The sequence below is a fragment of the Podarcis bocagei genome (assembly GCF_964188305.1).
Source record: "Podarcis bocagei genome assembly, chromosome: 1".
In the NCBI taxonomy this organism is placed as follows: Eukaryota; Metazoa; Chordata; class Lepidosauria; order Squamata; family Lacertidae; genus Podarcis; species Podarcis bocagei.
This window is the reverse complement of record NC_138125.1, coordinates 37,023,214-37,037,527: the sequence shown is the minus strand read 5'-3', so window position 1 is coordinate 37,037,527 and position 14,314 is coordinate 37,023,214. Positions and strand designations below refer to the sequence as shown.

The 14,314-nt window shown below is 39.6% G+C and overlaps 1 protein-coding gene across 2 annotated transcripts in view; it reads left to right on the top strand.

The window, feature by feature from the left end:
* ARHGAP5 (Rho GTPase activating protein 5) overlaps positions 1-14,314 on the top strand; it is a 36,229-nt gene that overhangs the window by 8,934 nt on the left and 12,981 nt on the right. For both annotated transcript variants that reach the window (XM_081207828.1, XM_081207827.1), the window contains exon 2: positions 8,544-12,418. In XM_081207828.1, the coding sequence (XP_081063954.1) occupies positions 8,717-12,418 (3,702 nt within the window). In that variant the 5' untranslated portion in view covers positions 8,544-8,716. The remainder of the gene's footprint in view (positions 1-8,543; positions 12,419-14,314) is intronic.

The window sequence follows — 14,314 nt, the reverse complement described above, 5'->3', positions numbered from 1 at the left end:
TAACCATAATTCCTGCTACTCATGTAACAGGAAGCTCTGGTTAACTCTGGCCTCCTAGTCTGCTTTGCAGCTTGTGTGAAGAGAAAAGCTGCAGCAAAGGGGCAGGTAGCAGGGCTTTGATTGTCTGAGTGCAGCTTTAATGTACAAGTTTTTCACTTGCTCATGGTGGTCTTTGCATGAATTTACATTTATGGGTGGAATTCAGTGTCACACTCTTCCAGCCTTTCTGCCTATGCAAGCAACATCACAGCTTTCCAGATGGAAGGATCCTACTCTCCTCCCCTTGCATGCAGTTCTCGGGGTTCTGACCTCCCCCGAGGAACTGGGCAATTAGTATTCATATATCACACTTCTTTTCTTGTGAAGGTGATGTTGCCCTAAGTTTTATATGGTCAGTTTAAAATATGGCTAGAGTTTGGTTAGAAAACAATTTTTGCATCAGCTATCATATTCAGATAATTGTTGCAACTCTCATCAACTTGCAGTATATCATAAGGAAAGGGGGGATTTTTTAATTAGTGACTGAATTATCTATGACAATTAATTTCTTTAGATTTCTACAGGTCACCTTGGATGGAGGATCAGTAACTTTTTTTCAGAAGGATTCAATCAATAAAGGCTCCTAAGGAAACTGGCCTTTGGAAAGCCTTTGACCTGTTCTCAGTGGATGCTGCTTCCTTGCTAACTATGATTGTGCTCATATGCTCATCCTACATTACTAACAACTGAGACTTATTTTAGAGACCTTGAATGTCAGGAGTTGGGAATTTAACAAGTGGCTTCTGTAAAACTCCATTGGCAACCAAGACGACAAATTCTAGTGTAGCATCTCCTGTTAATGAGCAAAGTGACATTCTCACCAAACTAGCTAAGTTACAGTCCAGGTTGATCCAAATACAACAGCATGGGCAACAAAATGTTGATGAAACAATTGATAATCAAGCCTTTCGCCCATAAACTGTTTCTCCAAAATGTATGGTTAGAAAGAGGGCTACCAGAGGAAATTTTAAGTGTATAGATGCAGAGCTGCAAACTCAACCCCCCTTGGGATATGATAAGGTGAGGGACAATCCTGCCCTAAATCATGTGGATGAATCTTGCACCACTTTCACTAGGTTTCAGGTATCGGATGATTCTGCCTCCCACTTGTTGTTGTTTAGTCGTGTCCGACTCTTCGTGACCCCATGGACCAGAGCACGCTAGGCACTGCAATCCTATAAAACAGCCCACAATGTTTGGTAGCCCCTTCCCAAATTTACAGATGAGGCAGATCAGGGGGTTACAGGGAGAAGAAGAGGTGGGGAAAGGTCAGTTTCATGACCTTGCCCTTCTGCTCGCATAACATTAGATACACTCATATGGGTTTAAAAGCTAGTGACATTAATAACTGGTATTTTGATAACACCTTTTCATCTAGTCCAGATGAAGTAATTGTTGTTCTAATCTGATGTCTGAGGTCACTGTTGAACTGGATTTGGGTGAATAAACTGAAACTCAGTCCAGAGAAGTTGAATATATTGATGATGGGGAGGTCTGTTGACTCTGTAGTTGATGTCCTTTCTGGATTAGATAAACACTTGCTTTTAACAATCAGTTAAATATTTAGGAGTACTCCTAGATCGAGCTCTCTTATTGGATGCATAGCTGATTTGCCATTGTCACCCATGTCTTGCTAATGTTTATTGCAAGCCAACTTTCTTGGTTTGTTTCGCCAGCTGCACAAGGGAAGGAGCAAAGCAGCAGCAAGGATCCAGTATTTAAGTGGCCCTGTGTCAACCATGATAGAAAGAAGATTATTGCAATGTACTTGGGGTTGGGGTTGTTGAAAAGTATTGAAAAATTGCATTTTATCCAAAATAACTGCTACCTGCTGTTTTGGGAACATAAGAGAAGTGCTTGAACATCACTTCCAGTTGGTTTCTGTGCTGTTGAGAGTAAATAGAACCTTTGGTGGCAAATATCAGTCAGGAGCAGGGATAACAGTTGGTAGGAAACAGTGATGGGCCCTGATTCAAATGATGACTGCTTTTCATTCAGAAAAAGCAGAATTGTTACCTATTTTAAAAGTGATTAGTTTATGGTTTAGACTACAGACTTTTTGTTCTGTATCCCTGTTGTGTATTCCTCACTCAAGATGCCCAGTCTTGGAGCTTTACTACCGACTTTACTCTCTTTTTGCCTCATCTATATCTGCTTTTTTCAAACATCATTCTACTGATTACTCATGCTGGAATATGCCATCCTTCATGACTTCTTTCTATTTCTGTACCTATATCTCACAAGAGAATAGTCTCCAACACATTTTCAGTACCAGTGTGCTGCTTGACATGTTGATTATATGCCTGTCTTTCTTGTCCCCAAAGCTGCCTTTACATGCTGTAATAGTGCCTCCTGAAGGACATGCTGTGGTGTTTTTTTGTTTTTTGTGAAAGTGCCCTCTTGTGGTCACAAGTAGTCTCATTGTCTGCACTGGTGAAAGCCACATTGAGATTTTTTGCTGCAGCAAAAAACCCCCAAAATGTTATAAAATAAATTGAAATCTAAACCAGCCAAGCATCTACATCATGGTTTAAATTATCACAAATGAGCCATGGTGAGTCTTAGAGTCACATTCCTTCTCCCTCTCTAGGCATAAGAGAAAAGAGCAAAAAAATCGGCTTTCATTTCAGAATTGATTTCATCTAAAGTTTCATGTTATGTATGAAATTACAGTTTATTTTAGCTGTACTTAGTCAAACCAAGATATCCGACTCTTCTTTGCTGGGTGATATGCCACTACCGCCCCATCCTTAAACTTGTGTTTTCTTGCGTATTTCAGCCTTATTACTAGTCTACAAAAGATTTTACACGCCTACTTTTTACTCATAAGAGAAGCTGACAAAGGATGGACCAAGTGCTTCATCCCTCCTTTGCCAAATCCTTCTTATGAGTAAAAAACAGGCTAGAAAAACATTTTGAAGGTTAGAAACCCAGTAGGCTAGGAAATGAAACTCACTCCTTCACCAGCCCCATTTTTATGGTTGATAGACAGCACCTGGTTTGATAGTGTCTTGGGCAAGGTTCCCTAGTAGTTTCCCTAGAACATTCCCCTTACTATAAAGACTTATTGGGGTAGATGGGTACCAATGATGTGATGTCTGTGACCAGCACCTAGTGCTGGAGTAGAACAAGAGGGGGAGATGGAGCTTGCTCAGGACTTATTATACTAGGAAGAATGTAGGAGAGATGGAGATAATTATAGTTATTTATACATACATACATGTATATACCATCTTTTCTCCAAAGAGCTTATGTGGCACTGATATGACACTTTCCCTCCTTTCCATTTTAACCTCCCAACAACCCTCTGAGGTAGGTTAGGCTGAGAAACAGCAGCTGGCCCAAAGTCACCCAGTGGGCTTCATGGTTGAGTGAGGATTTGAACCCTGATCTTCCAGGTCCTAGTTTAGCATTCTGACCACTACTCTACACTGATTCTCATTTCCTCGTTATATTTTACATCCTCATTACCAGTCCGTTTTCACAGACTTCTGCTAGATTATTGCTCTCAGGTAAATCTTCTTTGACCCTCCTCCTGGCAGTCAAATGTGCACTCTTACTCTGGACTTCGCATTGGGTCCACTGCTGACTTTGCTGTTCAGCTTGTGGTGGAGAATGAAAGACAGGATTTGGATGTGATTGGAGGGGTTGCCAGAGGCCCAGGAGAGATGTCCATAGTACTTGAAATTTTGGACTCTCTTATGACTGTGGGGCTCATCCTAGTCCAGGCATAGGCAAACTCGGCCCTCCAGATGTTTTGGGACTACAACTCCCATCATCCCTGACCCCTGGTCCTGTTAGCTAGGGATGATGGGAGATGTAGTCCCAAAACATCTAGAGGGCCGAGTTTGCCTATGCCTGTCCTAGTCCCTAGCTGTGCTGGATTTCTCCATGGAGTTCCATGTTTCTTCTTCCAAGAAAGTCTCCCCTGGATCTTGGTTAGGCCCTGATGGGTGACCAATAGCATTGGCAAACAGCACAGGGGACTGGTGTTGGCAAGTAGCAAGGGCAGCCATTCTAACTACCTGGTACTCCCTCAGGAGCCCAGCAGTAATTGTGAGGCAGATTCAGCTGGCACTCATTTCCTTATTCTCAGTTCTTCTGGGCCTTGTCCTTGAGATATAAAAAATAAGGACATGAGTTGCTGCTTTAGTTGTACCCTGTTCTGTAAATAGAACACTGTATGTGAGACAGCTGCCACTTGAGTGTCAGTTTTTCTGATTAAGAATAAGGAAATGTGTGATGGTTGTGTGTCCCAGCTTGCTTCTTTACAGTACTGGATGTGAGGCAGATACATCTACTGCCTCTTCTTTATGCCCAGTGCCTCTGGGCTCTCCCCACAACATGTGTATAGAGGGCAAGGCCCAAACAAATTGAGAAATGAAAGGGAGTAGCAGCTGCGTCACACTAGACTGGCCAAAGAGGATGCTTGCTAAAGGAGCAAATCATGGGTCATAGTTAAAGGATATTTGCATTTTTTATGTTACCAAGTTTGGGGTGGTATATATGGAGCATCCCTTAAGCTTTCAAGGTCAGAGGGTTAAGAAGAAAACTGCATATCACAACTGTGCCAGACTGGAATGCTTTCAGATATTCTGAGCAGATTAACCAACATAATCCAGATTGTGTGCTACAACAGGAGAGCAGGAATGAGTAAATTATGCCTTGCTGGAGGCTGAGGAATATGTTTCAGTAAAAACACTCCATTCTACAGAGGAAGACAAAACAGTCCTCCGTGGTCACCAGGCCGTCTGTCACGCAGGAAACTACATCTGTCCTTCCTCACTACAAATATGGCAATTAGTCTCTGAACCATGAAAACACAATATCAAGCAAGTTTCTCTAGGAAAAAAAATGATTTCAAATGTAGATTCAAGCAGAACAGTAACTGTTCTCCAAATATTTGTTTCAGAAGAAAAAAAAGCCTTTGAGTACCCCAGTAGACAACTGCTGAGGCACTAGATTAAAATTAACCATGTATATCATTAATACAAAGGATAGGCTTGATTGCAAACTATTATTATGCCAGTGACTCAGTATATTTTAGGAGAGGAGAGAATGAACCAAAATGTGGGTCACATAAAGGCCCCAATCAAAAGAAGTTACATGTTTGTGCAGATGAGCGCTGAGTACTCATTAGTGTATGTTTTCTGTGCAGTGGTTTATGCAGCCACTGAGGCAAGATGGTTTTTAAACTGAGCAATATTTTCCTGCCTTGGCAGTGGGAATTGCTGTGGTGAAATTAAAGAAAACTTGAGATACATATTGAATTCTTGACTCTAGCTTTATTGTATTGCAGGCAAAATATTTACAGTTTAGGACATTGGTTTTGATGGGTGTATGCTCTCAGTCAATTAGAGACTTGCTCTAAGTTTTTGTTTATGGCATATATGCATAGGTACCGTATATTATTGGAGTCAGGTTACCAAATTAAAACCCCAATTTGGTGTTTCAATCTTACGACTTATCTTTGCTTATGTCCACTATAAGTAATTAACACATGTACTAAATTAAACTTAAAAAACAACAACTCCTTGGGTTGGATGCTGAGGTACCATGTGTGATCAGAAAAGTATTTCTACTTGTGCAGGGGGACTCTTGAATTCTGCTGATTCCCTTCCTTCCACTGCAGCATCCCATGTTCTGTCCAGAAGGTCCACTGATTCTTAAATTCAGATAGCTGTGAAACATGGGAGTCTACAACAGGGAAAGGATTGGAAGAGCTCTGCGTGTACTTTTCTGGATCCTATCGTATGTGGATGCTCAGCATTTTTTTTTTAATTTTAATTTAAAAGTCACACATGAAGATTCTTCTAAGGTCGCTCAAAGCTGCTAAGCATAGAGGGTTGGATTTAGGGTTGCCCTTTGCAAATGGAAGGGACCAGTAGCCCCCTCCCCCCAACATACTGGCACCACTCCTCACACTTTTCTGGAGTGTCTCCGAACCTTCCGGAGAAGATTTTCAGGAGATACAGAGGACTCTAGGGGGAAAGAGGAATATGCAAGGTGTACCAGTTGGAGTGCCGTGTGAATGGAATCTTGCTCATGGGAACTGGGGTCCATTGGACCCACTGATATATTAAGCAGTGCTTGGTTGTTTATTCATTCTCTTATCTCTGGTGCATTATAATAAAATCAGCAGATAGAACAGATTATTTGGGTATGGGTTTCCATAATTGAGTCATGAATGATCAGTTTTAATAAAAGAATGAGCTAGTTGGCCCTCAGCAGGGTTAGTAAAAGTTGAATAGTGGCTCTCTTTGCAGCTGCCTTGGGGAGCAGTCACTGTCCTTCAGTCTCTCATTCAACCTTCAATGCTATGGCTGTATTATAGGAATCTACATTGAGTAATGTTTTGAATGCTAAAACTTCTCAGATTTGTCCCTTTCTCTGTCACTAACAGTACCTATCCTCTGCTTAGAATAATTTCACCCCTTTTCTTGTCCCCTTTGTGTTCATTCTTTTGCATTTAGAGTGCAGTACAGCTGCATCAGAATGCAGAGGAGCCTGAATTTTAATTAGGAAGAAGCTTGGAATAGTTGTCAAGTGCCATTACATAGGTTCTGTGATTAGTAAGAGCAAGCAAACTAGGATAGTGGTCTACAGTACAATAGTTTTAAAATTTGCTGCTCTGTGCTATTATAAATACTTCCTTGTAATTGTTTTCAGTGATATGGAAAGGTAAAGGTAAAGGGATCCCTGACCATTAGGTCCAGTCGTGACCGACTCTGGGGTTGCGCGCTCATCTCACTCTATAGGCCGAGGGAGCCAGCGTTTGTCCTCAGACAGCTTCCAGGTCATGTGGCTAGCATGACTAAGCCGCTTCTGGTGAACCAGAGCAGCACATGGAAACACCGTTTACTTTCCCACTTCCTACCTTCCTACCTATTTATCTACTTGCACTTTGACATGCTTTCGAACTGCTAGGTTGGCAGGAGCAGGGACCGAGCAACGGGAGCTCACCCCGTTGCGGGGATTCGAACCTCCAACCTTCTGATCAGCAAATCCTAGGCTCTGTGGTTTAACCCACAGCGCCACCCGCGTCCCTGTGATATGGAAAATATTTATTGCTAATTCATATAAGCATCCTATATATTAATTATTCTCTACATTGCATATTAGTTAACTTTTCTTTTTAAGGGTAGAGGAGCAGGAAAGAGAAAACATTTCTTGAGAACTATTTACAGAAAATTGTAATATCTTCTGAATTTATGGGGGAAAGGACTGACAATCTGATTATTACCTTAAATATAGTTTGGAGAAGCAATTCAATGAACAGTAGAGCTTCTCAAATGTCATTGTTGACAAGGGGCCCCTGTGTAAACACACGATGTGGATTGTGCCAGTATGTGGAAACAGTTACCACTTAGATGAATATACACACTGAGGTATTGGATATCATTATCAATATTAGCATCTTCATTCCATAAACATCAGAATCTTTTAATAATCTGTTATTTATGGAGTCAGTTATGTGAGGTCTTGCAGAGGCACATGGGGATGGGAGTAGAATGGCAGTAGGTGGGCTGAGGTGTTAACAAGGTTTATGGTATCACCATCTCCACCCAGAGTTCCCCCAACCTTGTGTCCGCGTTTTCCTGCCCTGTCCGCGTTTTCCTGCCCTGTTAATGTAGCACCACTGCTAGGAGGTTATCAGTGCAACTCCATTCCCCTCACACACTTCCTGTGGAGGTTTATACTTTGATCAAATGATGTCATTGGTCATCATACTGTTTATTTGGTAACACTTGGAAGTTAGATTTATTAAATGTTTGTAGTTATTCATATATTCCCCAGGTTTCTGTTTGAAGTGTTTTTTTAAAAAATAATAATTTTATTTTGCTAACTTTCTGCCTTTTGAAACCTCATTGTTTGGAAAGGAGAGAAAAATCACCCATGCTGAAACATATGCGTTTTAAACATATTTTAGGTTCCGTTTCTAAATGCCGTTAATTAGAAATAAGTTCAGTTGAAATCAGTGCAATATTGCAGTAGAAAGAGCTTTGTGTGTTGAAACTGTCTGCATTCATTCTGCTTTATGTGACTATCTTCCCAGACAAGTTCATAGTGGATGGTTAGCTTTACATTGGTTATCTAATTATTGGAGGATAGGGTTCATGTTATTATTGTATAAGCATTATAAGTGCACTGATGAGTATTGACTGCTCTTTCTGAGCAGCAGAATCCTACTTGGACCCCAGTACACTGGACCACATATAATTGCATGTATGTTTCCTTGGATTGCCTTTGTTTGATCAGGGATCTTAACTGGAAGCAAGTGCCATTGATGTTGATGGAACATGTTCTTCATGTAAATGTGCTTAAAATAAGAGCACTAAATGCATGTAAGGTGCATTTAAGTGTGGACATGTGAGCTACATACCCATTTTTATATATCTAACTTGGTTAAAAGCATCAGGTGTGTGTGTTTGAATTTATTGAAACATTGAAAGTAGACTTATAGGTAACTGTAATTAACAGAGTGTTTCTTCTTTCCCTTTCAGAAATATGCACCACTTGATCTGAACATATAAGTTTATTGCAAGCATGAGAATCCAAGAAGAGCTGAAAATACCTTTAAAAAATTGGAGATAAATTTTTAGTGTGTAGAAGCACTTTTAAGAATGAACACTACAGCTGGTTGTGTTGGTAACTACAGAAGGATGAGAAGAACACTATGATGGCAAAGAACAAAGAGCCTCGTCCCCCTTCCTATGCTATTAGTGTGATTGGACTTTCGGGGACTGAAAAGGATAAGGGGAACTGTGGAGTTGGGAAATCGTGTTTGTGCAATAGATTTGTGCGTTCAAAAGCAGATGAATATTACCCCGAACATACCTCTGTGCTTAGCACAATTGACTTTGGTGGACGAGTTGTTAATAATGATCACTTTTTGTACTGGGGTGACGTAATACAATGTGGAGAGGATGGAATAGATTGCAAGATTCATGTTATTGAACAGACTGAGTTCATTGATGATCAGACTTTTCTGCCTCATCGGAGTACGAACTTACAACCATATATAAAGCGTGCAGCTGCAACCAAATTGCAGTCAGCAGAAAAACTTATGTATATTTGCACAGATCAGCTTGGATTGGAGCAAGACTTTGAGCAAAAGCAAATGCCTGAAGGGAAGCTAAACATTGATGGATTTTTATTATGCATTGATGTAAGTCAAGGATGCAATAGGAAGTTTGATGACCAACTTAAATTTGTGAATAACCTCTATGTTCAGCTATCAAAATCTAAAAAGCCTATAATAATAGCAGCAACTAAATGTGATGAATGTGTGGAACACTATTTACGAGAGGTTCAGGCATTTGCTTCAAATAAGAAGAACCTTATGGTAGTAGAAACATCAGCAAGATTCAATGTCAATGTTGAGACGTGTTTTACTGCACTGGTACAAATGATGGATAAAACCCGGGGTAAGCCTAAAATAATTCCCTATCTGGATGCCTATAAAACACAGAGGCAACTTGTTGTGACTTCAACAGATAAATTTGAGAAACTTGTTCAGACTGTGAGAGACTATCATGCCACTTGGAAAACGGTTAGTAATAAACTGAAAAATCACCCAGATTATGAAGAATACATTAATTTAGAGGGAACAAAAAAGGCCAAAAATACATTTTCAAAACACATAGAGCAGCTTAAGCAAGAGCATATAAGAAAAAGAAGAGATGAATACATCAATACATTACCAAGAGCTTTTAACACACTTCTGTCAAATCTTGAAGAGATTGAGCATTTGAGCTGGTCTGAAGCTTTGAAATTAATGGAAAAAAGGCCAGATTTCCAACTATGTTTTGTGGTGCTGGAGAAAACACCCTGGGATGAAACTGATCACATAGATAAAGTGAATGACAGGAGAATTCCATTTGACCTTTTGAGCACGCTAGAAGCGGAAAAAGTCTATCAAAACCACGTGCAGCATCTAATATCAGAAAAAAGGAGAGTTGAAATGAAGGAGAAGTTCAAAAAAACACTTGAAAAAATACAGTTCATTTCTCCTGGGCAACCCTGGGAAGAAGTTATGTGTTTTGTAATGGAGGATGAAGCTTTTAAATATATTACGGAGGCAGATAGTAGAGAAGTATATAGTAGACATCAACGGGAAATTGTTGAAAAAGCCAAAGAGGAATTTCAGGAAATGCTTTTTGAGCATTCAGAACTGTTTTATGACCTGGATTTGAATGCAACACCTAGTTCTGATAAAATGAGTGAAATTCATGCAGTTCTGAGTGAAGAGCCTAGATACAAAGCTTTACAGAAACTTGCACCTGATAGAGAATCTCTTCTATTAAAACACATAGGGTTTGTGTATCATCCCACTAAAGAAACCTGTCTCAGTGGCCAAAACTGTATGGACATTAAAGTAGAACAGTTGCTTGCCAGAAGTCTCTTGCAATTGGACCACGGCCGCTTAAATTTGTATCACGATAGTGCCAATATTGATAAAGTTAATATTTTCATTTTGGGTAAAGATGGTCTGGCGCAAGAGCTGGCAAATGAGATTCGGACTCAATCCACGGATGACGAGTATGCCTTAGATGGAAAGATATATGAACTTGATCTGAGGCCAGTTGATGCAAAGTCACCTTATCTTCTAAGTCACTTATGGACTTCTGCCTTCAAACCACATGGATGTTTCTGTGTGTTTAATTCAATTGAATCACTCGCTTTTATTGGAGAGTCGATCACTAAAATCAGGACCGAAGCATCTCAGATAAGAAGAGACAAATATATGGCCAGTCTTCCATTTACATTAATACTGGCTAATCAAAGAGACAGTGCTAGCAAGCACTTGCCGATTCTGAGACACCAAGGACAGCAATTGGCAAACAAGTTGCAGTGTCCTTTTATAGATGTGCCTGCTGGTACTTACCCACGCAAATTTAATGAGGCTCAAATAAAACAAGCTTTGCGGGGAGTTTTGGAAGCAGTTAAACACAATTTTGATGTTGTAAGTCCCGTTCCTACAATTAAAGACCTTTCGGAAGCTGATTTGAGAATTGTCATGTGTGCCATGTGTGGAGATCCATTCAGTGTAGATCTTATTCTTTCACCCTTTCTTGACTCTCATTCCTGTAGTGCTGCTCAGGCTGGCCAGAATAATTCCCTCATGCTGGATAAAATTATAGGTGAAAAACGGAGGCGAATACAGATAACAATATTATCATATCATTCTTCAATCGGTGTAAGAAAAGATGAACTTGTTCATGGGTATATACTAGTTTACTCTGCTAAACGGAAGGCATCTATGGGAATGCTTCGAGCATTTCTTTCAGAAGTACAAGATACGATTCCTGTCCAATTGGTGGCTGTTACTGATAGTCAGGCAGACTTTTTTGAGATTGAGGCTATCAAAGAATTAATGACGGAAGGTGAACATATAGCTACTGAGATTACAGCTAAATTTACAGCTCTGTATTCTTTGTCTCAATATCATCGTCAGACTGAGGTTTTCACATTGTTCTTTAGTGATGTTTTAGAGAAGAAAAACATGATTGAAAATTCTTATATGTCTGATAGTACAAGAGAGGCAACACATACAAGTGAGGATGTTTTCCTGCATTCTCCCAGAGGAGGTGCTCTTACGTACAATTACTATCCAGATTCAGAAGATGATACTGAAGCCCCACCTCCTTACAGCCCTATGGGGGATGATGTACAGCTTATCCCAAAAGATCGATTCGATTTGGAAGGTAATGAATACCCTGTTCATAGCACACCACTTAACTGTCACGATCATGAACGCAACCATAAAGTGCCTCCTCCAATAAAGCCAAAACCAGTTGCACTCAAGCCCAATGTGAAAAAACTAGATCCAAACCTGTTAAAAACTATTGAGGCAGGTATTGGCAAACCAAGAAAAACTAGAACAACTCTGGCACCATCTGATGATCTAGATCAATCTGATAATTATGCAGAACCTATAGACACCATTTTCAAGCACAGAGGTGTTACTGATGATATCTACGCAATTCCAGATGATAGTCAGAATCGCATGATTAAAATTCGAAACTCATTTACTATAAATAATACCCAAGGAGATGAAGAAAATGGATTTCCTGACAGAATGTCAAAGACCCACGGCGAAAGAAGACCTTCAAAATACAAATACAAATCTAAAACACTGTTCATCAAAGCCAAATCTTATTATAGGAGAGCACATTCAGATGCAAGTGATGATGAAGCTTTTACAACATCTAAAACTAAAAGAAAAGGAAGACATCGTGGCAGTGAAGAAGATCCCCTTCTGTCCCCAGTGGAAACATGGAAAGGTGGCATTGATAACCCTGCTATTACATCAGATCAAGAGTTAGATGACAAAAAGATGAAGAAGAAAACTCAGAAAGTAAAAGAAGACAAAAAAGTAAGACATTTTTTAAACTAACTTTTTTATTTTAAGTATGCATTAAGTTCTTTTTGGAGTTGTGCAAGTTGGCCTTATCAAATGTTGATTGCATTGTCTGGCTGGGAAAAGGCCCCAAGGAAAATTGGATGGAGGGATATTGCATCAAAGGGACACAAGATTCCTCAGTCTGATTGGGGGTGATTTCCCTTCTCTTCCTTGGATGATTCAGAGTTCTTTGTTTGGTAGGTCCCCTTGATGCCTGAAGAAGCTTTTCAGAGGTATAAAGGGGAGTGGGGAGGAGGGATAGATTGTTTCAGCTCATGCAGTTTTGGTTACAACCCAATGCCTTTGTTTCATATCGCAGAATGAAATGTCAGCTATATTTCTGGTTAGATTTGACAAATTTATATAGAAGGCGATTCAGACTGGCATATTTTAGTGACTAGGATAATGTTACTCCTATTGGTGAATGCACTGCTGTTGTTGGGCTCAGGTTTTTGATTTGTTTTTTAATTAGAAAGCGGCATGTATTCAGTGCACAGCAGGTTTAGCATAGTCAGTGCTTTATTACTGGCCATTGTAAAGATAATAAATATGTAGCGTTTCAGATGTCAGTGAGGTCAACATTTGAAATAACTGTTTTGTGAACTTTGTGTGTTGAATGTGGAAAGGGTGGGAGGAGAAATTGTTCCCTTCAAATTGTAATACAGTTATTTGTGAATTATCAGCTATTGCTTTATGGTCTTGTGCTGTGTTAGATCAGATCTAGTCCAGTGTTGCGTTGTCCTGGCAGTGGCCAGCTGTGAGTCTTCTACATAACCAGGATACAGTGTTGTTATATAGATGTATATTGTCATTGGGCATAGTAGGTTGTTGTGCAATCTTTGGGCAATCAACTTGTGAAACTCTTCTGTGATTGCACTTTTGGAAAGAGTGTTGTATGCAAAAGAGTACTGTGCAGGGAGGAACCCCTGCATCAAAACCTGCCTATGACACTATTTAGCTTTCTCTTCAGATAATTATTTGACACAGGCAGTTGAAGAACTTTACTGAATAAAAGTGTGCATTGCAGATAAAGCGTTTTGCCAGCTTTCTACATGTTTTAGTAGCTTGTATGGTTAGTTTTGAAAAGATATTGGCCCTGAAGGACTTTCGTGGGGATTAGTTCTGGTTTTTCTAATATTTCCTGTGCACGGAGAAGCAGTTTAAAAAAGATTAAATATTGTTTAGGGTAATAATTCTAAAAGTATATATAGTGCAGGCAAACTGTCAGATTTTAGAATTGCTTTATAGAATTGCTATGTCTTGGTACTGATTATGTCTTTATATAAAAGAAGTTATTTGGGCAAAGTTTTCTGGGCAGCATTGATAGAGTAGGAGATACTAGAAGGACATCTGTATAAAATACTGAGTAAGCAAGAAATTAACCTTTACAGCTGTTACACTACTTGCAGAAATTGCTTCAGCTCAAGCAGTGGAAAAAGCAGCCACTGGTTATTGGCTGCCTAAGAAATGGAGTCAACCTGGTGTATTACTACTTCCTTGTAAACTTTCACATTTTAAAAAGCCAATGTGAGCTGGTGAATAGCATGTTGGCCTAAATGCAAGGCATCATTTATTAACCTCAGATCTGTGCAATGGATATAGTGTTGGCTTGCTTTATAGTATTATTATAGAGAACGCAGGAAATTTTGTAAATAGTTTTTTGCTCTAAAATAGCTATCATTGTGGTTAACTATAAACAGCTTAATATTGCCTTGTCATTTTGTTAATTTGTTTGAGGACACTTAATTTTGTACAGTGTGGGAAAGAAAAAATGTGGAACCATAGTTAATCTTCACCAGTTTAAAGTATTTCCTGTCTGAATGGAGCTATCACACCTCATAGAAACATACTATTTAGTGTTTTGCATTG